Consider the following 22,516-nt stretch of genomic DNA (forward strand, 5'->3'; position numbering starts at 1 on the left):
AAACCCTGCTGCAGGGGAGCATGGTAGCTTCGACACCTCATTCAGGATTCTGCATTTAACAGCTGGATGGTGCTGTGAGCCTTGGGTATAATGATGCCCAATGGTTCAATTGCAAAATCTGGACAATGTATTAAAAATACTATTCTTCAGCTAGACTGCACCAGTTTCTGTGCCAGAAATTGCAACTGCAAGTAAGAGACTAAAATATTGTTTTCACGTTCAAAAAATGAATAAACCCCACCAATTTCTTGGGGAGTAGCATATATGGACTGCATTGAGGATTAGACAATCTTTATGTAATAGCAGTTTTAAAATGCAGAATTTTCATACTATCATAGATTTCATCAAGTCAGTCTCCCAAAAACTCCAGCATTAATATAAAGTTTTAATTGTTTAATTAATCCCTTTATGCCTTCTTGAGTACATGCTCCTCCTGTTTGACTCGCAATAGAATCCGTTTCTACGAATATGAGCTCAGGAGAACATTTACAGGGTAATTTAAGATCACTCTCTTTTTCAATCGTACAAGCTGGTGAAAATTAAAAAGAACTGCTAGGTTACTCCACCTCAATAATATAAAGCTAAATGCTCCTTCGGGACTTCCTTTCATGCTATTAAGTTCCAAGTGAACATCTTGACTTTACAATAAAACAAGCTGACCTATCCAGTTCTGCGATGATGTGCAGTTTTCAAGTTTTAAGTTGAGGTGTATTATTGTCACGTGTACTGAGTGAGGTATAGTGAAAAGCTTTGTTTGGCAAGATAAATGTTGTTTCTTTCAAACTTCATCCAATCCCTCAGAACATAATCACAAAATGATTTTATGAGTGCTTATTTTTGTTACACGAGTGAAATTATTCATTTGTGGGTGCAAATTAAATGAATGGTTTTAACTGAACGACTCAGATTGTGAAAAGGATAATCAAATCAGGTGATACTATGCATGAATAAAATCAAGCCAAACTCAAGTGCAAAGATAAGAATGCAGAGTGCAGAATATAGTTTTCAGCATTGTAGTGCATCAGTTCACAATCATAACAAACATAAATATACCCGTGCGGTTTAGTTATATATTAATAAATATATATACTCGGTATATATACCGGGGGGCGCCGTCGAGTATGGCTGCCCAGCCTGCAGCTATCCATCCTTTCATTTTTACATTTTTTAGTATGTTATATGTTTGTTTGGAGGTCTAATCTTTTTTATGTGGGGGGGGTGGGGTGGGAAGGGGGAAACTATTTTTCTCAGTCCCTACCTGGTCAGACTATTTTTCTCAGTCCCTACCTGATTTGAGATGCGGCTTTTCTCTGGGCCGTATCTTCGCCCCTTCCTCGCGGCCTACCACCGGGACTGGAACGGCGTTTCCTACTGGGACCGGCCAGAACTTCGGCTTCAGCAGCGGCGCAGCACAGGGGCCCGACCATGGGTGAACAAGTTCAAGTTCAAGTTCAAGTGAGTTTATTGTCATGTGTCCCTGTATAGGACAATGGAATTCTTGCTTTGCTTCAGCACACAGAACATAGTAGGCATTTACTACAAAACAGATAAGTGTGTCCAGATACCATAATATAAATATATACACACATTAATAAATAAACTGATATGAACAAGGGGAAGAGGACTGGACTTTGTGCCTTCCCTCACAATGTGAACCATTGTAGGGGGATGTTTTTATGTTTTATGTTCAATTCTTTTTTATTGTGGTGTCTTACTTTTATTGGTGTGCTGCAAATGGCAACTCAAATTTCACTCCACCAGAAATGGAGTATGTGACAATAAATGTCCTTTGTCCTTTGTACTCTGCTTTCACAGAAAAGAATATCAATAATAATTAATTGGAAACTCAACGTTGCTGTATGATACAATGCAAATATTTTTTTCATTTAAAACTAATTGATTTGCAGTATCCATGTCAAAATAATCAGTTGATTTTTCTGTAATTGTTCAGTTGAAAATGTCAATCAGCACATGTAGTCAAATATGAAAATCTGGACCTTCCTACCAGATTCAGAAGTTTGAACTTTGGATTGCATGGTTAAATTGTTTCTCAGACCCTGTGTAAACATCGCCTGTCCATGTTTTCCAGTGAGGCAGCCTGACCTGCTGAGTTACTCCAGTACTTTGTGTCATTTTTTTGTTAACCAACATTGCAGTTTCTCGTTTCAAACTGTGTCAGGTTTGATCAGGTGCAGAACTCAATATCCAATCTATTCCATTGGGAATCAGAGACCAAAGAATGTGGGAGCAAAGGTGAAATTACTTATTAAAATGTATCTTGTTTCATTTCAATTTTTTGTTTGCAAGGAAGCATAGAGGCAGTGAAGCAGATAAGGAGAAAAATGTAGAACACAGGTTAATACCTGGAAATAACTGGCAGGGGAGGAGGTGGAATCAGATATAATGACATTTGAGAGACATATAACCATATAACATGGTTAAGAATTACATTTAAGAGATATATTAAAGAATAATGTGAACTAGCTGTAGAGTCCTGTGACTATCTTCATAATTTCTAAATATTTTTGGCATATTTAATTAGTTATGTTAGTTTGTAATCATGTTTTAAAGATTATAAAACAATTACAATTGAAGAAGATGTTATAGAGACACAAACCTATTAAACATTGTAGCTTGTGCATTAACAAAGATCCAGTACCAACTTTGCTTACTGTCAAAGGCTATGAAGGGCATTCTGGAGTCAGGGTCTCTTAACTGCACTCGTAGGATCCTGGTCACCTCTCAAGCTTTACCTGCATATCTTGGATGTGGTGGTCTGGCTGGAATAGACCTTCCAGATCTGGACATAATATGTGGCTTAGATGGAATAGCACAGAAAGTGGCCATTCAAAGAATTATGCTAGTACCAGTTCCCTGAAAAAAACACACCAAATATTCCCACTTTCTTGCATTTCCCTTGCAGCTTTGAGGTTTCGAATGGAGATCCAATTCCCTTGCTATATTTACATTTGAAACCACTTTGATCTTTGAAATGGATCACCCTTTCATACAAAGTATTCTTGATCACGATAAATAACTGTAATAAAAAATCTTCATCCTCGTATTTTTTGCAAATTGATTCAAATTTATGACCTTACTCACTTTAATTTTTGTTTTAAAACAGGTAGATTTAGAATTTCTTTCAAATCTCATCCAATCTCTCAGAACATTATCACAAAAATGATTTTGCAAGTACTTATTCTTGTTACATTATTTAAATTATTGGTTTGTGGGTGCAAATTAAATGAATGGTTTTGATTGAATGACTCAGCTAGATAGTGAAAAGGATAATTAAATCAAAATAAAATATTTTCCTCCTGACAAATGAAGATACAGTCATAAATCACCAACTTTATTTTAATAAATAATTCCCTTAAATGGCCTGACAAAAACCTGTGTAATTGATTGCTCATCTATCTGGAAGAGCAAAGGGGCAAATTAACTGTGAAAGGTCACAGCCTGTTAATTGCTTTGCATAATGATTTTACTGTAATATTTTTGAAGTTGGCATGAAAAATAACATACAGGATATTCTCAGTCAGCGTCCACAGGGAACGCAGGTTGCTAGTTGTAGGAATAAGTCAGCTGTATGAGACTTGTTAAAAAAAAGACTGTACACCACAAACTGTAAACCATAAATAAATTGGCAAACTATATGTCATCTGCTTGTCCTTTTAAATAACATTGTTTTACTCTGCAATTCTATATTTTAAGGCTAAACAGTATTAATGCAAGGTACAACAAAAATAAACCAATTCATTGCAACAAAAACAAACTGCTGGCAGAACTCAGTGGGTCAGGCTGCATCTGTGCAGGTAAAGGAATCAGGACTCAGCTGACTGACTGCTCTCAATATCACATGAAGTGCCAAATCTTCAATGAGGATGTTGCTGCAAATCAGCCTAGGTCTGCACTGCCCTTATTAATATATGTAAATCAACTAAAATTATACTTTATTGTAATTATTATGCCAACACTCAAAACAAAATGTATTATTTGAGCTTATTCCAAGGTTTAGCACTTTGGTGTGAAAACATGGCAGCCAATCAAACAAAAATCATAATTCATTTGACATTTCCCAAAACATTGAAGAAATTTAGGAGTTTAGAAGGATGAGAGGATATCTTATTGAAACATATAAGATTGTTAAGGGTTTGAACACGCCAAAGGTAGGAAACATGTTCCCAATGTTGGGGGAGTCCAGAACCAGAAGCCACAGTTTAAGTATAAGGGGTAAGCCATTTACAACGGAGACGAGGAAACACTTTTTTTCACAGAGTTGTGAGTGTGGAATTCTCTGCCTCAGAGGGCAGTGGAAGCCAGTTCTCTGGATACTTTCAAGAGAGAGCTAGATAGGGCTCTTAAAGATAGCGGAGTCAGGGGATATGGGGAGAAGGCAGGAACGGGGTACTGATTGGGGATGATCAGCCATGATCACATTGAATGGCGGTGCTGGCTTGAAGGGCCGAATGGCCTACGCCTGCACCTACTGTCTAAATTACGCGAGTGGATAAAATCACTGCTTTGTTCAAGCATAAAGTATCATTTTCAACAATTGTTTTAAATGGCATAGACACATAATAGCTAAACTAATAATTAGAATCATAGAAACATAGAAATTAGGTGCAGGAGTAGGCCATTCGGCCCTTCGAGCCTGCACCGCCATTCAATATGATCATGGCTGATCATCCAACTCAGTATCCCGTACCTGCCTTCTCTCCATACCCCCTGATCCCCTTAGCCACAAGGGCCACATCTAACTCCCTCTTAAATATAGCCAATGAACTGGCCTCAACTACCCTCTGTGGCAGAGAGTTCCAGAGATTCACCACTCTCTGCCACCAATCCAATAAGAAATATCCATGATATGCTTTGAGTAAAATAATACGGTAGGAATTTTCCTCATTCCATGCTTATAGAAAAATATATAAAAAATCAAGATACTTGCTTTAATTTGAAAGGTCTTGAAAGTTTTCAGGATTGTCAAATTAGTATATAAACACTACTAGACCAAGGGGGGGGGGGAGGGAGGGGGAAGAGAGAGGGGAGAGGAGAGAGGGGGGGGGAGGGAGAGAGGGGGGAGGAGAGGTGGGAGGGGGAGGTTGGGGGGGTTTTGAAAAGTTTTAAGAAACTGTTGAGAACGTTTTTTGGAGAGGTGTGGGGGGGAGGGAGGGAGAGAGAGGGGGGGGAGAGAGGGAGAGGGGGGGAGAGAGAAGAGGAGGGAGAGACAGTCAGAGAGAGAGGGGGGAGAGAGGCAGGAGGGAGAGAAGAAGAGACAGAGGTGGAGAGGGGAGGAGAGAGGGGGGTAGAGAGAGGGAGAGAAGAGGAGAGGAGAGGGGGGGAGAGAGGGAGAGGGGAGAGGGGAGCAGAGAGAGGGATAGGGAGAGAGAGAGGTGGGGGAGAGAGAGAGGAGGGGAGAGAGAGAGAGAGTGGATTTTAATTCAACCCAAACAAACATTTGCAGGCAGTGCTTTTTTACTTCAAACTAACTATATTTTCATTTTCAAACCAAATTAAGGGTACTCACAGTGCTGTAGACATTTGTTCAGTGTCATTCAGAGCTCAGAGTGACAGAGACTAATTGACAGAGCTCCAGCTTGCAGAGACTAATTGAGGCACACCACTTCCTGGTTTTATAGTCCCTTCCCCTGCCTCCAGCGGGGGCAGCAGAGAGAATGGGGAATTTTGTAAAAACATTAATATCTCTGTCATTTTTCATCGACAGGAAAAATCCTCGGCACACATATGGCGGAGGGGGGCTCTGAGCAAGGTGGCCAAAAATGACAGCCGTAGGTGGCGGCGTTCTCTCGGAAATCGCAGCACAGATGGGCAAAACCGGTCAAGAACAGACTTTTAGCAATATAGATAGATTTTCAGGTTATCTGTGCTGCTAGTTCAGCCATGACGTGTCTTCTCTACAATTTGGCACATCACATTCATTGTCCATCCTAATAATGAACCAATGTATGTGAAGATCAAAGATAGACACAAGGTGCTGGAGTAAGTCAGCGGGTCATGCAGCATCTTGGCTTGGCTTCTTCCTGCTCCTTTTCGGATACATACGATTTCATTTACTTATAGATATTGTTTATGACACTTTATAAATATTCTTGTTTTGTTTTTTGTATGCTGTTTCACACTTGCTTTTTATTCTTTTATTCTGTTCGAAATAAATAATTAAATAAAAATTAAAAATTAAATCTCTAGAGAAAAAGGATGGGTGACATTTTGCATTGGGACCCTTCTTCAGACTTCACATTTTAACTGAAGATCAAGCTGCTCACTGTTTTTCTGCCCTTTTCAATTGTCGCCTTGTGCTTCCAACACACTTGAGTGCCTACATAAACAATCTGGGTCTACAATGCCGTTGTCAGATTAGCAGAAATTATTTTTTGTTTTCTCAGCTGCATGTTATAATTTCTATTGTTGGGTGTTTGCGGAAGGCTGCAGCTCCTTGCATTTGGCAAAGATGGGTTGATATTATAGAATACGTTGGAAGTAAAGTAGAAGATGATGCTTTGTTATCACATTAATGGTTTCTAGGCCCCATAGCAGAAACGTCAAAAGTCGCGGGGCTGGAAACTGGAAGTATCCCGAGCTAATTCTGCTACCACCATCATCTATTGCAACAAGTGATGGCTCCCACTGATTGTCGCCGGAAGCGTGCGTCCTTTTCAGGATGGACGATGACAGCGATGTCAGCATTTGAAACATGGTCATGAAAGAAGAAGAATGGTTTTTAGATTACACTGATTTCTCTACTCCTTATGACAATGGTATAAAGTATGCCTCCATGATTCTGCCACAAAGCCATGTGTGTGGAGAGATGGCAATTCAACCTGATCCGTTTGCAAATGAAACAAGAAAACCAGTGGCAGCTTGTGCTTTATTGTCTGGTACTGATACCTTAAGAAATGTAAACCCATGTGCAGCAGAAATGAAATAAAGTGAATCATAAAAATAATATTAATTCTTGTCGCTTTTCTGCCTTTTTAGTACAAAAATGCTGTTAAATAATTTTGGCAGTTTCAATCAAAAGTCCGTTGCATTATATAAATTGTGTATTCTAAAATACGAATCATTTAATAAATCATGCACGATTTTACATTTCAAATTTAATTCTGCATATACTGACTGCATGGCACTGATAAAAATGACTTCCTTTAACAAAAATTAAAAATGCAGGAAAATTTCAGCAGGTCAGGCAGCATCGATGGTAAGAAACATAAAATTAACATTTCACTCAAAAATCCTTCCTCAGATTCTTCCACCAGAGACATTTATTCTGTTTTTCGCTTCATAAATACTATTTGAACTGCTGAATGCTTACTTCATTTTTCAGATTTCCATTAACTATATATTTTTCAGATTTTCATTAATTATATTTTTTCTAATTATCATTTATTTTAACTCTTTCTGGACTTTACCATTGGTTAACATTCATTTTGTGGCAGTGGCTTTCTTCATATAAGTAGATCCAGCTTCACTTTATTTAGAACCAGGTAATTGTGAACTCCTCACCCATAAAAACAGAGAGATTCTGTAAAGTCAACACCTGAAAAGTAAAGTAAGATGCATGACAGAATGGACACAAAATACTGTGTAGATATTGTTCGAAATGCAAAACGTAAAAATATTCCATGGAAAATTAAATCAAATCTCTTCCAGGAGCTCATTTAAGCATGATCAGGTGAATTTCAGAGCTAATGCAATTCTACTTCCCCCACATCCCAAATTATTATCTCCCCACACATTAAATAGCTGCTTTGATTTATCACATTCAGGGCTTTAACCAGTTGGGAAAATAAACACTGGGATTTTGTCTGTGAGGACAAGGTCAGGTTTAGCAGTGATTACCCATTAGCATCCCCTGCTCTACCTGTCAACTCCCAAATACTCAAGAGTAATAGCCTGTCAAATCCAGTTGAAAGACGTTAACTTGGGTACTTAGATTCTTTGGAAGTATATCCAGCAAGATATCAACAGAGTCAGCTTAAAAAAAAACAAATTAATAGAATGTGAAAAAGAAACACATTCTAAATTTAGCTTAATTTCATTTGTGTTCCACCAAGCAATTAAAGGCAATCTGGACTGAAACTTGGCCCTCACCTTTGTGTCCAAATTATAGGAGAAGTCTGGGAACCAACGTCCATTAACAGAAACTTTATGTGGGGGAGATGGAACTCCAAAAACAGTAACTCTACGTAAATGCAGGTCATCGGCTTGGCTGTTCAAATGAACTATCTCACTCAGCAGCATATTCTGGGGGTGGAGAAAACAGCTTAAAAGAAGAAAGGCCAATCAAATATCCACACAGTTTAGACATGCTAGTTTCTCAAGAATGTTGGTTTAGAAATGAGCAGCTAAATAAAGCCAGTGAATACATCAAACTGATAACAAAATGCTATTTCAACATTATGTTAAATTGCAAAGGTTAAAATTCAAAAGGTTAAAAGATTGTTCTTGGTCTTTTATATTTTCTTCCATAGTAGCAATAAATCCTTCTCCATCAGATTCCTCCTCAGATTCTTCAGGGGTTGTTTTCTTTGACTCTTGAACGACCAGCAGTCTGGTTCTTAGGTGGAGCCGGTAAATTCCGTTTTTTCATTTAAAAATAGCGGTATCCCGTCGGTGTGCGGCAATTTCTGATGACGTCACTTACGCGACGTCGGGTATCTGCCGGTAGATATTTTTAAATCGGTCCCGCTAAAACGGGCGCCTGCTTCCTACTCCATGGCGCCACCGGAAGTCCATGGCCGTTTTTTTTTAGGGTTGTGCCCTCTCACTGCGCTGCTGTCTTTTTGGTGCCATCTCTAAAACACGTCTCCTCTCCAAAAAACTCTCCAGCTATGAATGAACATGCCTTGGAGTGGCAGAGGTGACGTTCTGCTGTTTAAATAACCTTTTTTTTCTATTGACCTTTTTTTCACCCCAGAGCTATTACCTTCGACTGCCTCTGACCACCTACGACTAGCATCACAACCTACCTACGACCTACCTACGAGTAAAAAGTGTCGATATTTTTCCAAGACGGCCTTTTTTTTTTAACTTGTGGACATTTTTTTATCAGGCTAGAAAAAACGCCGTGATCTACTTGATGCCACGAGTACGCGGAGACCACTCACAAGCATGAGGAAAACCTCCCACGACCTCCTACGATCTCATGGCGACCATGTTGCTAGCACGAGTCAAGGGCAAACTCGGTAGAGGTCGTGAATTAGGTTGTGAAAGTGGGACAGGGGCTTAAGACAGTAGCTCTTCCGTTACGCACTGTGCCGCCAATGGTTGCATTTAACATGCCTTTATAGGTGCTCCCAAGTTCCAGCCAAATTTATTTTGTGCAACAGAAGCACCTTGTTCAGAAAAATTGCTAGTGTTTAAATGGTTATTGCATTTTATCCCAAGAAGGATGTGCATATGATTCAACTCACATGATTAATAAAGTATCGGAAATCAGTCAAACTTACGTTTTTTGCTCGGAAGATAATTTCAGTATAATCACCAGTTTCATAAGTCAGTAGACTGTCACCATCGTCCCAGAAGAGATTGCCTCTTGCTCCTCCTTGATTGGACAGAGCCACAATCAGATCAAGTGGGTTCCCACGAGAGGCAGCAGTTGTGGTACTGGGCTCCTTAACAAAATGCAGAATGCCATCAACACTTGAATGCATACTTCATTTTTATGTGACGGTCACAGAGCTAAATCTGAAATCAGGTTACTTCCAAATGTATTTGTAATATGTTCTTGATAACAGGAATGGGCTATGCACTCAGTTGCCCTCAGGAAAGAGGAAACATTTGGAAAGCGGAGGGAATTCTAAAAAGTGGTTGGAATCTGAAACATGCAGCCTGAGGAGATGTTAGTCTCACAACCGCAGATAAGTTCTTGCATTGGCAAGGCATAAAAGGCCGTGGAAAAATACAGATAAATAGGATTATTGTGGTTAAGTACAATAGTCGTCGTCGACATGGTGGGCAAATGGACCTGTTTTTATGCTGTACATAGAAAATAGGTGCAGGAGTAGGCCATTCGGCCCTTGACTACGATACCATGGCTCTATCACAGGAACCCATAAACTTACTATAGTTTTATAATTCTGTAAATTGAAAGGATACAAACATCAAAACATTTTATCATGCAAAATGTGTAGGAAGAAACTGCAGATTCTGGTTCATACCGAAGATAGACACAAAGTGCTGGAGTAACTCAACGGGTCAGGCAGCATCCCTTGAGAAAAAGGATGGGTGACGTTTCGGGTCAGAACCCTTCTTCAGACTTCTTTACCCATCCTTTTTTTCCCAGAGATGGTGCCTGCCCAGCTGAGTTACTGCAGCACTTTGTGTCTCTCTTATCATCCAAGTTGACTGTGGCTTGTGGCAAAAGTGATCTTTTGAAAACATTCAAGTGCAACATAAACTCAGGATAAACTTCAACTTTGGTGGGGGTGCAAAACAGTAAAAGTTAATCTGTGGGATTTCCAACAAGGGGCTGATCTGCTATTATGCATTTTGCAGTTCTGCTGTACTTAAACCTTAGTCTATTTAACGTTACTTGAATCTACTTACTTGTATTGGCAAAATGAAGCCTCCTCGCACATGGACGTTAATAGTATCCAAGGGAGCCTGTAGTACAATATACTGGCCTTTGCTATGAATAGCAGAACCCTAAACATTGAAATGTACAAATTAAGAGACAGAGAGAGATATTAAAATGGAGACTACTTTATAGATGCACAAACACAGGTAAGAATATTTGGTGCACACTGGGATTAACGTAGTTGACTTCATATGATCCATTAAATAATTTTCAGTGTGTCGGGGAGTAAATTTTGAATGGAGTTGAAATCTCCCAGCATTGGATTCTACAACACCATTATTTGTCACTGCTTTGGAGTGAAGCTTTTTTTTTGCGAACCCCCTTCTCCCTCTATCCCCCTCCAGCGATTATAATAAAACTGCATGAAAATTAGCGAGGTAAATTTGCACTGGAGAGCCCAAACAGGAGGAGAGACATGAAATAGACCACTGCATAAAATGGTAAGGTATATTATTGACATCTCAATAGACAATAGGTGCAGGAGTAGGCCATTTGGCCCTTCGAGCCAGCACCACCATTCAATGTGATCTCAGATCAAGCAGTGATATAAATGTAATTACAATAAGTATGGGATATAATAAACATGTAGAATACTATCTGTGATCATACATGGCAACATTTGAGAATGAGAGGTGCATGACACTTACATTGTACAGATTATACCATGTACTTGAGGGAAAGTAGCCAGACACCTCCACTGTTTTAGGCTCTAGCACAGGAGTAATGAGAAGGGCCTCCCCCAGCATGAATTGACGATCAATGCTCCATGTATTTGGATCTTGAGAGAATCTAAAACCAAGAAAGAGAATGTTTAGTTATCTGTATATCTCCAACATAATTTACACTTGTTCCTATTAAGTTGCTTTTTAAATGGATGTCTAAATATCTATTTTATATGTATTGTAAAATAGATATTTTAATACATTCCATAATGCTAACTGATGACATAGGCACTCATTTCTGATATTGCAGGTCGATCCTGCCCAATTTCTCATCTTAGGACATACCTCTTATCCAAGAAATTAGGTTTAACAAACGTTATTTGCATCATCTTTAAGACAGTCATATCCGTTATTATCAAAGGAAACTTAAACTGAATATAGAACTCTAGCTGTCATCTCACCAAAGTCCTGTCCAGGGTTTCCTTATTTGCGTACTTTAGACTCTATATTTTTCCTATCTAAAATAGCTGACGCATCTTGCAAATTTAGCCCCCACCTTACAATTTACTTTGCCAACAAGGTTATTACACCAGGAAGTTTCCAAATGGTGAAAAGGCCTTGGGCCAATGAAGCCCTCATCACAAATAAAAATCCTCTCTTCCAGTTAAGAAATATTACCAGACGAGGACAAGAAAACAGTTTTTAAAGGAGAAAATAAGAAAAAAAAAATGCAGATGTTGGAACTCCAAAACAAAAATGCTGGAAACAGGAAATTAAAAAAAAAATTTAAAGGGTTTTTGCTTCATTTGCAAGCCAAAGTCTAAAATATAAACACGGTGTTTTAATTTAGAATCAACCCGTGGAGAAAGTTTGGTTTCAAATTAGTATATGATTGGGATTATATAAAATAAATCCATAGCACAACACAGTGTGCTGCTGGTAATGGAAATGTCTCACAGTTCTAGCAATCCAGGTTTGATGCTGACTTCTGGTGCCTTCCATGGAGTTTGCACATTCTTCCTTGACTGTAAGGAATTCCTCCGCCTGCTCCGATTTTCTCCTACGTCCTCAAAGCAAACTAGCAAATTGCCCCTACAATAGATGACTGGTAAGAGTATCAGCAGAGTGGGAGTGAGCATGTGTGAAAGAATAGATTACAAAGAATAGATTACAATGTGGGTGATTTGGTTTGAGATCTGATATAAACCTCATGGGCTGAATAGCCTACTTCTAACCTCATTGGGGTGCAAATCCATTTTATACACATTACTGTAAAGATAACATACTCAAATGACAGTGGTTCAACGACCATCTCTCCAGCAGAGTGTGCTTTGTGAAAAAGTGTATAAAGAAAAGGCAGCAGTGTGTATCTGGTAAAGAGAGCTTTCCGCATTGCAGATTGTGCTGATTCACTGAAGACATAAGGTTCTTGAGGCTGAAAAACAAAATGCACAGTCCTTTCTTTACATAAATTGTGCACATTTTAGAATAAATACTAGCTCATGTTTTTATCCTCAATATTACCGGTAGATCCTTAATATTAGATCCTCAATATCATCCAATTGATTGGCTGAGAAATTCTAAATGGCTATCTACATGATGCATGCCAAAGAAGAGACTTCAAATGCAGGCTATTGCATCTCTGATAGAAACCCCCAAGCAACTTTGCGAAGGCAATTTCATAGTGGGGATAGAGAAGAGGGGTTTTCGAGGGGTGTTGGGAATGATGTAAAAGAGGAGGAAATAAGGGGGAGGTCGGGAGAGGTATTGATTAGCATTACCTCAATCTGTGGGATCATATCAATTAAGGTTAATTGTATTTAATTGCTGTGCATCAACTGTGAGCTCATCTGTTACATTTATGTGGAAGCAAGTTTGTGAACAGATTATCCAACTATGCACTGAACAGCATATGTCAAACACTGCATGCCTCTGTGAATAAAGCCTTTAAAGCAACTATTGATTAAGATCACCACATGTTAAAGAGTTTGGTGAATGGTTCTTTTGGGCTACCCAATAATGGAAGCACTGAATACTTTCTGAGAAATGGAAACATCATCAAGCTGTTTTACAGAATGTTTCCTTCCCATATTCCCAGTAGATAGTAAAGTAGGACAACAAGGCATCAAGTCTTGTTATGACTCCCATCATGAACGTCATTTCCTTTTAATAAAGTTAAACCCTTAAGTTGAACATGGGTAAAATTTAATAAACATAACATAGCCAAAATTGTTCTCCAAACATTAATTCCTCTAGTCTTGTACATGCTAGGCAACTGCCACTCATATATTTATCTAAAATTTCAATAGTTTCCTTTTTTTTTTTCAAAGCATTGCCTCCAGTCATGAAGCTGTTATTTATAGCTGAGGAAACCTTTGCATTAATAGTGGTGCCAGATAACAAGCTTTAGTACTTCGTCTTCTTTTCGTGTCCATCTTGATACAAATGTTGACCTCGCTGTCATCGCCAGTCCTGAAAAGTATGCAAGCTTCCAACAATCAGTGGAAGCCATCACGTCGCAATAGATGATGCTGGTAACAGAATTAGCTCAGGATACTTCCAGTTTCCAGCCCCACGACGTGGACTCTTCTGCTATATGGCCAGCTTTAGTACTGAACAGATAACTAACAATCAACCATTTCACTCTGTGCATCCTACAGTATTAAACACTCGCTACTTCAAATAGGTTTGTGTCTTTTTTCATAAACAAGCATCTGCGGTTCCTTGTGTCAATAAACTGCTAAGTGTCCTTCCTGAGATCTTGTGCAGAAAATGAAGCTTTGTTGCTGGACAGTTAGAATGCTATTTTGGTGATGCATAGTGCCCCAAATCAGGAGTAAGGCAATCAAAAGCTGAGATACAGCTGCAGAAGCATTATTGTAGGTGACAAAGTAAAAAATCAACAGAATAGAGATATTCAACAAAATGAATGTTGCAGGATGATAAGCTGCTGCCTCACTTTACCAGAGATCCTGATCTCGGATGCTTTCTGTGTGGAGTTTGCATTTGTGGAATTTGTGGATGTTCTCTCTGTGACCGTGTGGGTTTCCTCTTGATGCTCCAGTTTACTCCCATATCCCCAAAACATGTACATTTTGCAGATTAATTGGCCTCTGTAAAATTGCCTCTAATAGGTAGGAAGTCAATGAGAAAATGGGGATAACAGAGCTAGTGTGAACAGGTGATTGATGGTCAGCATGGACTTAGTGGGCTGAAGGGCCCATTTCCATGCTGAATCTCTAAACTAAATTTCTATGCAATCTTTGATACTGACCAGCTGCTTCCAGGCATTGTGATTCCGCATAAATGGGTAGAATGATCCAAGTTGAGTCCAACGCACGCAGAGTTCTTCACTGGTGGCTCCACCAAAGCCACACACATCCGCTCCCACAAGAGGAATTCCATACATATTAAACAGCATTATAGCTACAATGATAAAGCAAAAACAGGTTTTCTTTCTCATTTTAAATTTCATAGTTAAATTGTACATTATTTCACAATGTATTGTATGACCATGCTACTCCTGAATAAATCAACAATTACAGCTTATAATAAAAAGGCTTTGGTGGAATAATACACATTGCACATTGGATTTAGAATCACACGATTATAACTTCAGTTTCTCCAGATTGCAGAAACATTCATGCACCAGGAATTTTAAAACAAGGAGATTTTTCATATGCATGGTTAGTATACAACAGCTAGGGCAAAGACTGAGAACAGTTGTCAGCTCCATTGTCAGCTAGTAATGATGCTTGGTCCATGTGTTCAAATTAAATAAAAAAATAAAAATCTAATTTGTGAAAAATAAAATATACTAATAAGTTTTTACCTTATATACACCTAGTTAGATATGTATAGATACTTCCTGTATCTCTCCATTGTCTCTGGTATCTAGGTAGCTCACAACTACATGCTATCCTAAATAGCTGGTACAAACAATAGAAAGGCCTATTTAAATCTTAATATAAAATATAGAACAAAATCAATTTTTAAACTTCTAATTTAAAAATAAATTCAAATGCTTCTTTACAAACATTTTATAGATCATCATTAATTACAGAAAAAGGAAAAGATTAGTTGCTTGATACATAATTTACATGACTATGGTATTAAGTTTCCAATTAGAATAACAACTATATTCTAATAGTTACACCTTTTGGAAGGACTCAAATCTCCATAAGTAAAGTGCTGGAAATGCTCAGTGCGTGGAGAATAGCTTTGTAGAAAGGAAGTTACGGTTAATGTTTCAAGTGAATTTACAAAAGAAGGATGCTAATTTGGATACCTGGGATGGTGTAGTACATGTCATTCCAGTTGCTTGAGATGTCCCCTGTCCAGTGTCCAGCATAATGACCATGACTGGGAAATGTGGACCGTGAAATCACAAGAGGACGCTTCCCAATCACCTTGATCAATGCACTAAATGCATGAAAGGAGACAATGTGAAGGCACATGGTGGTTTAACATTTGACCAACTGACTCCCGCCATCTATCTCACTTTAATTCAACATATGGAAGTTCTCTTCAGTGATACATCAATCTCACTTCAATATTCTTTGCTGAAGTCAGTCAGTGATGGATTTTTAAGATTGCTATTGACAGCCACGTCCTTTAATCATTATTGTTCTGCCAATCTATTTAACTTAAAAGATTTAATCACAAGGATCTATTGGTATCTGCACAATTATAGTCCTCACGTGACCTTGCTAATCTCATTTATAAAGCATTAACATGCACTCGTGAAAACACTCCTAGCACCTCAGTAATGTGTTGGTACTGATGGTGCTACGATTTGGAGAAAGCAGAAACAGACAGGGAAAGTTCTCCTAACTGCAAACTCCTAAGTTATATACCACACCAGGGTCTGAGCAGATCAAACACTGGACAATAAGCAAGGAGAACAGGAATACAGGGCATGATCCATAACAGGTTGTGGGGCAATGCCAGAGCACTGGCTTTTCAACAGCCCAGCAAGATCCTGATTCAACACCAAGGTTTCCCAACAATGATAAGTAGCCGAAATATTCCGACTCAGAATAATCAAATTGGAAAACTAGCTCATTATATAAAAAGCCAACAGATTTATAAATGTTACTTTAAATTTAGAAAAGATCAATATGTTGTTCTTGGCTGCCGAGCTATATATGGGAATCATGCTGCACGTGTTTACTTGTGTGGATTTTGTGAGCTCTTGGCATCACATTAAACTGAAGTAGAACAGCATGATAAATTAATTTCCAAAGCTCACACTTCAATAGTTAATTGCTCAGGATACTGGAAAGCAACCAGCACCACGGAAAAAAAGTGCTTTGAATACTTTAAATCCATTCTGTACAAGTAGCATTGCCTGTTATACACAATATTGTGGCACAGGCCCAGTGGAATTAATGCTTAGCTATTATAATTGTCACTCACTTATGGGTAGCAATGGCCTCAGTCAAGCCATACAGACTGTGCAGGTTATAATGTGATGACAGGTACAGTTTTCCAGTCATACAAACTGTGTGAGACCTCAGATATCCTCCAGTCACACCTGCAACAGGCAAATAGACAGCAGTCATTTTCATAGCAAGCGGATTACATTCTTTCATGGAGAAGAATTGTGCAAACAGTTAAATCCCATGGGGAAAAATGCAGAAAATTCCTAATCAGTTACTGCCAATCAAGGCAGATTTGGTAGAAACATAATGAAACAATCTTTTTACTTTACAGAATGAATTCATTTTTACCTGGAACATAAGGAGGATTTTCTAAATTGTTGTCTGGACAGCCATTTATTGCTCCATTAACAAAGCTGGATGGTTCATTCATATCCTGTGAAACAAGGACCTTGATTTCAGTCATTGAGCTTCAGTCAACCTCAAAGAAATATGCTGCTGATGATAATTCTGGCCAGTACCTTCTCTCACATCTTTTAAGATACACCCAGTATACTGTCTTCTAGCATCCCTTCCATGCACTTCAAATCTACTTGATTCTCAAAAATAAGTTTGTGTCAAATGCGTATGTACAATTTTCATGAATAAAGGCAAACTTCTCAATGGAAAATAATTTACTAACAACCTCTAATCTTAATTCCACCTCATAAAGTCATGGTGCTAGAAATAATAAAATAATTATGCACATTTGAAAAAGAGGAGCAGAATTAGGTAATTTGGCCCAGAATCATCTCTGCCATTCGATCATAGCTGATCTATTTTTCTTTCTTGACCCCATACTCCTGCCTTCTCCCCGAAACCTTTGACGCCCTTACTAATCAATCTCCACTTTAAAAATACCCAATGACTTGGCTGCCACCGTCATCTGTGGCAATGAATTCCACAGATTCACCACCGACTGAATAAACAAATTCCTCCTTAATAATTCCTCGTTTTACATTTTAATTTTGTGTTAAGCTAAGTTTTATTAAAGAAATGGAAACACATAGTATTTTTATGTGATAAATTATCATAAGCATATGGAATACAAATTATCGAGTCATACAGCATGGAAACAGTCCCTTCGGCACTACATCCATATGGACCAAGATAGCCCATTATTGATGTGACCAAGCTGGTCCCATTTGCTGGAGTTCGGCCCATATTCCTCTGCACCTTTCTTATCCTTGTACCTGTCCAAGTGTATTTTAAATTCTGTTACAGTATCATGCTCAAGTACCGCTTCTGGCAGCTCATTCTATTTACCCACCACCCTCTGAGTAAAAAAGCTACTCCTCAGGTTCCTATTAAATGTTGCTCCACTCAAGGAACAATCTAATGCACTTTGCACAGCTTTAGCAATTTTTTTTCCTTCAGAAGAAAAATTGGTGAACTTAACTTACATACTTACAATCCAAATTCCATCAAATGGCACCTGATCATGAAACTCTTTAATGTTCTCATACCACCATGCCTGAGTTTCTGGATTTGTAAAATCTGGGAAGGCTGTTGGTCCAGGCCAAACCTAAACAAAGTAATCACAGCACTATTCAAAGACACTTACAGAGGCCGGATGGAGTGGCAAATTAAAACCCGAACTAGATTGATAAAATGAGAGTCTGTGGTGTGGTTAGACTGCACAATATATGCAAATAGTTTCAAGTTCAGTTTGTCGTGAAAGTGGTTTCAAAGCAACACATTTAGAAGTCAAAAGATGGCATGGGAAAAAATTATAAAAATCATGCTATGTTAATAAGATTCATTTGAAATTGCAACTGTGACAGAGTACACTTAATCAAACCTTTCAACAAAGAAATGCTTAATGATAATTTGAAGCCCGTAAAAATGAATAATTTTTCAGTCATTTCACTCCAAGTGGAAAAGATCTGCAGACTTTCTGTTTCTAAATCCTATTCAAAGGAACAGAGCACAAACTTGTTCTTTGTATTAAGTAGGTCTCTCAGCTATTTTCGTGCAACCCTGATGACATTTCACTGTATAATAAAAGATAAAAAATCTACGACGTGCATCTCCAACTCAGTAAAGCTTTATGCAAAGCTGTCAGTTCAACATCATATGTCTTAGTGATTATCCTAATGGGATACACATAAATGTGACAACAATAAAAGTCAATGGAACAGTATATGTATCCACACTGGGACTGAACTTTTAGTGTTTAAAATTAATAGACTTTTAATAGAGTTGGCAATTTTTTAGATTGAGGTTCTGCTCTGAGAGGCATTTAACAAGCTTATTTGTAAGCCAGCAATTGATAATTTAAGAACCACTTATGGTATTCTTACGAAGAATATTTCTAGGATTTCTAATTTCTTCATGTGAGAGCTAGTTAAATGATGTTGTCAATATTACTTAACATTTGGTGAAATGAAAATGTAAAAATTAAATAAAAAGACAGGACAAACTTGTCTTTGCTACACGAACCTTGCCTATAAATGGTTCACCAGTTTCATTTGTGATAAAAACTCCTCTCTTTAGGCCTTCGTCATATGGTTTATAATTTCCTGCTCCCTGTGAACTGCTGATTCCTGGATCCTGCAGTAGAAAACAAAAGAGCAGTTACGAGGAACCCTTAAGGAAAAAGAAATATAAGAATAATAAAAATTATACAGGTAACCATAAGGTGAAAAAGAGGCACATTGGCATATTATGAAATCAAAGGGCATAACATAAGATCATTAGGCAAGGGCAGGGTTGGCTAAAAAATAGTTTCAGCCTTGGCTATCTTGGTTCATCAATAGAAAATAGCAATGTGCTGTACGATAGTATGTCTGGTGTCGACTGAATTGTATTCTTCCAAGAGATTATATCTTCAGCTAGAATGGATTTGATGGATATATAAGTATTGAATCAGAACCTAACAATGTGTGTGGGTGGGGGGGGAGGGGCATGTGGGTGGGGGGTTGTGTGTGGAGAGAGGGGTGTGTGGGGGCACAGGGGGAGTGGTCAGGGGAGAGGGGTGTGTGGGCAGGGGGGGAGTGAGCTTGGAGAAAAGATGGGGGAAGAGCCATGGGGGAGAGGGGGCATCACGAAGGAGGGGGGCGGAGCCAGCGAGGGGGACCAGAGGGGTAGTTGTTGGAGTTTCTGGTGCGATGGGGACTTACAGCGGGTGCTGGTCGCTCTCCTCCGCTGGGATCAGAGTCTCCGCTTTCCGTTTGGCGACATCTCTGACTGGGCTGGGTCGGGTCTCCGCCACTGGGCTGCTGCTTGGGGCTGGGCTGCTGCTTGGGGTGGGGCTGGCTCTTTGGGCGGGCCTGCTGCTTGGGGCGGGCCTGCTGCTAGGAGAGGGGCTGGGCTGCTTCGGGTCCCTCTGAAAGTCCGGTTGGAAACCTCCACCGACATACTCAGCTTTAGTAAAGACGCCATGGTGCAGGAAGGGGCGGACCGTCCCGGGGAATGACAGGGGAAGAGAGTAATTTGCGCGGCGCTGACTGGCAGGAGAAGAGATCGATCTGCGCATGCGCACTTTTAAAGATTTTTAAACCTCGCTAACATTTACGACATTCAACCGACCTTAACAAAACTTGGTACACTCGCAGCATAGGAGAACAGTGAGTGAACTGGTGAAAAATCGTAGCGCTATCGCAAACCGTTTTTGCGCAAATAGAAAGCCTGCCAAACCGGATGATAACAAGATCAGCGTTTTAGTTATGTACAAATTAATAGATAATTTCTGCCTTTTTCTTCTTACCACAATCATGACATATTTCAACCCCTTTTTGTGAAATTCATCAACCATCTGAGGATAATCTCCAAAGAACTGCAAGTTGTACGTGAAGTCTTTCTTCTTGTCCATGTAATCAATATCATTCCACTGTACATCCTGAAGAAAGTAGAATGATTAATAAAGGAACAGTTACAGGAGTAACAGCTCGGCTGTTCCAATTTTTCTAATTAAAGTCCAAATCAAAGCAAAAGGTCAACTAAAATGCAGATGGATTCCCACGGAGTCTGAAGAAGGGTCCTGATCCCCAAACATTATCCATTCTCTCTACAGATGCTGCCTGACACACAGTTCTTACAACATTTTGTTTTTTGCTCAAGTCCCAGCAGCTTAAATCTCTTTTGTCTCTGTGTTTCCATGGAACAGTACCACAGGTGTTGGAATAGTTCAACATATTCAAACAAATGGCTGTGTGTTATATTTTTGTGACTACGTATTTCAGGATTTTACAGACTAAATATAATTCAGTACAATGTAGACATAAGGAACTGTAGATACTGGCTTACAAAAGGATGCTGGTTTTCCCATCCTTTTCTGCTTTCCGCAGACTGCGCTCTCTCTAACTCCATGGTTTCCGTCTCTGCTGCTTTTGCACCCAAGGTGAGATTTTCCACATGACATCAAAGTTGTCCTCTCTTTAATAAACTTGGTTCCTCCCCTCCCCCCCCCACCCCCACTCGCTGTTGAAGATGGATCCCTCACCCAGGTCTCCTCTGTATCTCGTAATTCGGCTCTTGCTCCCCCTCCTCCCAGACGGAACAAAGATAGAGTTCCTCTAGTCCTTACTTTAATAATAATAATAATAAATTTTATTTATGGGCGCCTTTCAAGAGTCTCAAGGACACCTTACAAAAATTTAGCAAGTAGAGGAAAAACATGTAAGGGGAATGAAATAAATAGTAGAGACATGACTAGTACACAAATTAAAGACAGAATTCAATTCAAAACACAATATGAGGCAATTCATGCACAGATGAAAAGGGAGGGGGACGTGGGGCTAAGGATAGGCAGAGGTGAAGAGATGGGTCTTGAGGCGGGACTGAAAGATGGTGAGGGACACGGAATTGCGGATCAGTTGGGGGAGGGAGTTCCAGAGTCTGGGAGCTGCCCTGGAGAAGGCTCTGTCCCCAAAACTGCGGAGGTTGGACTTGTGGATGGAGAGGAGACCGGCTGATGTGGATCTGAGGGACTGTGAGGGTTGGTAGGGGGAGAGGTCAGTGAGATATGGGGGGGCCAGACGGTGGAGGGCTTTGTAGGTGAGGACCAGGATTTTGTAGGTGATCCGGTGGGAGATGGGAAGCCAGTGAAGTTGTTTGAGGACTGGAGTGATGTGATGCCAGGATTTGGTGTGGGTGATGAGTCGGGCGGCTGCGTTCTGGACCAGTTGGAGTCGGTTGATGTAGGTGGAGCTGATGCCAAGGAGAAGTGAGTTGCAATAGTCCAGTCGGGAGGAGATGAAGGCATGGATGAGTCTTTCAGCAGCGGGAGGTGTGAGAGAAGGTCTAAGTTTGGCGATGTTGCGGAGATGAAAGAAGGAGGTTTTAATGACATGGCGGATGTGAGGCTCAAGGGAGAGGGTGGAATCAAAGATCACGCCAAGGTTGCGGGCCTGGGGAAATGGGGAGACAGTGGTGCCGTCGATGGTGAGAGTGGGGTTATTGATTTTGCTGAGTGTGGATTTGGAGCCTATGAGGAGGAATTCTGTCTTATCGCTGTTGAGTTTGAGGAAGTTATGTTGCATCCAGGTTTTTATAGCTGACAAACAGGAGTTGATATGGGAGAGGGGGGGGTTGTGGGGGGATTTGGTGTCGAGGTAGATCTGGGTGTCATCGGCGTAACAGTGGAAGTTGCGGAGTATCTGACCTTGCACCCAACCCGCCTCTGCATCCAATACATCAGTCTCTAACAGTTCCAGCATCTTCAATGTGATCCAACACCAGTCACATCTTCCCATTCCCACCCATTTACACTTTCCGCAGAGACTACTCCTTGCACAACTCCTTGGTTCACTCATCCACACATTTAAATCAAACCCTCCACAAGTACTTTCCTCCTCAACTGCAGGAGATGTAACTCCTGTTCCTATACCTTCTCT

General features: G+C 39.7%; 1 protein-coding gene across 2 annotated transcripts in view; it reads right to left on the minus strand.

The window, feature by feature from the left end:
- Positions 1-6,577: 6,577 nt before the first annotated feature.
- LOC129708288 (lysosomal alpha-glucosidase-like) overlaps positions 6,578-22,516 on the minus strand; it is a 31,342-nt gene continuing 15,403 nt past the window's right edge. Inside the window, exons 8-20 of one of the 2 annotated variants that reach the window (XM_055653956.1) lie at positions 20,389-20,520; positions 19,122-19,232; positions 18,091-18,204; positions 16,992-17,076; positions 16,678-16,795; positions 15,548-15,681; positions 14,534-14,685; positions 12,546-12,694; positions 11,245-11,386; positions 10,567-10,665; positions 9,468-9,632; positions 8,110-8,262; positions 6,588-7,555 (exon numbers count right to left, since the gene is read on the minus strand). In XM_055653956.1, coding sequence (XP_055509931.1) covers positions 7,493-7,555; positions 8,110-8,262; positions 9,468-9,632; positions 10,567-10,665; positions 11,245-11,386; positions 12,546-12,694; positions 14,534-14,685; positions 15,548-15,681; positions 16,678-16,795; positions 16,992-17,076; positions 18,091-18,204; positions 19,122-19,232; positions 20,389-20,520 — 1,617 coding nt within the window. In that variant the 3' untranslated portion in view covers positions 6,588-7,492. Of the gene's footprint in view, positions 7,556-8,109; positions 8,263-9,467; positions 9,633-10,566; positions 10,666-11,244; positions 11,387-12,545; positions 12,695-14,533; positions 14,686-15,547; positions 15,682-16,677; positions 16,796-16,991; positions 17,077-18,090; positions 18,205-19,121; positions 19,233-20,388; positions 20,521-22,516 lie in introns of both variants that reach the window. The other variant, XM_055653957.1, reaches the window with a different exon arrangement.

Source organism: Leucoraja erinacea, chromosome 23 (assembly GCF_028641065.1).
Source record: "Leucoraja erinacea ecotype New England chromosome 23, Leri_hhj_1, whole genome shotgun sequence".
NCBI classification, from domain to species: domain Eukaryota; kingdom Metazoa; phylum Chordata; class Chondrichthyes; order Rajiformes; family Rajidae; genus Leucoraja; species Leucoraja erinaceus.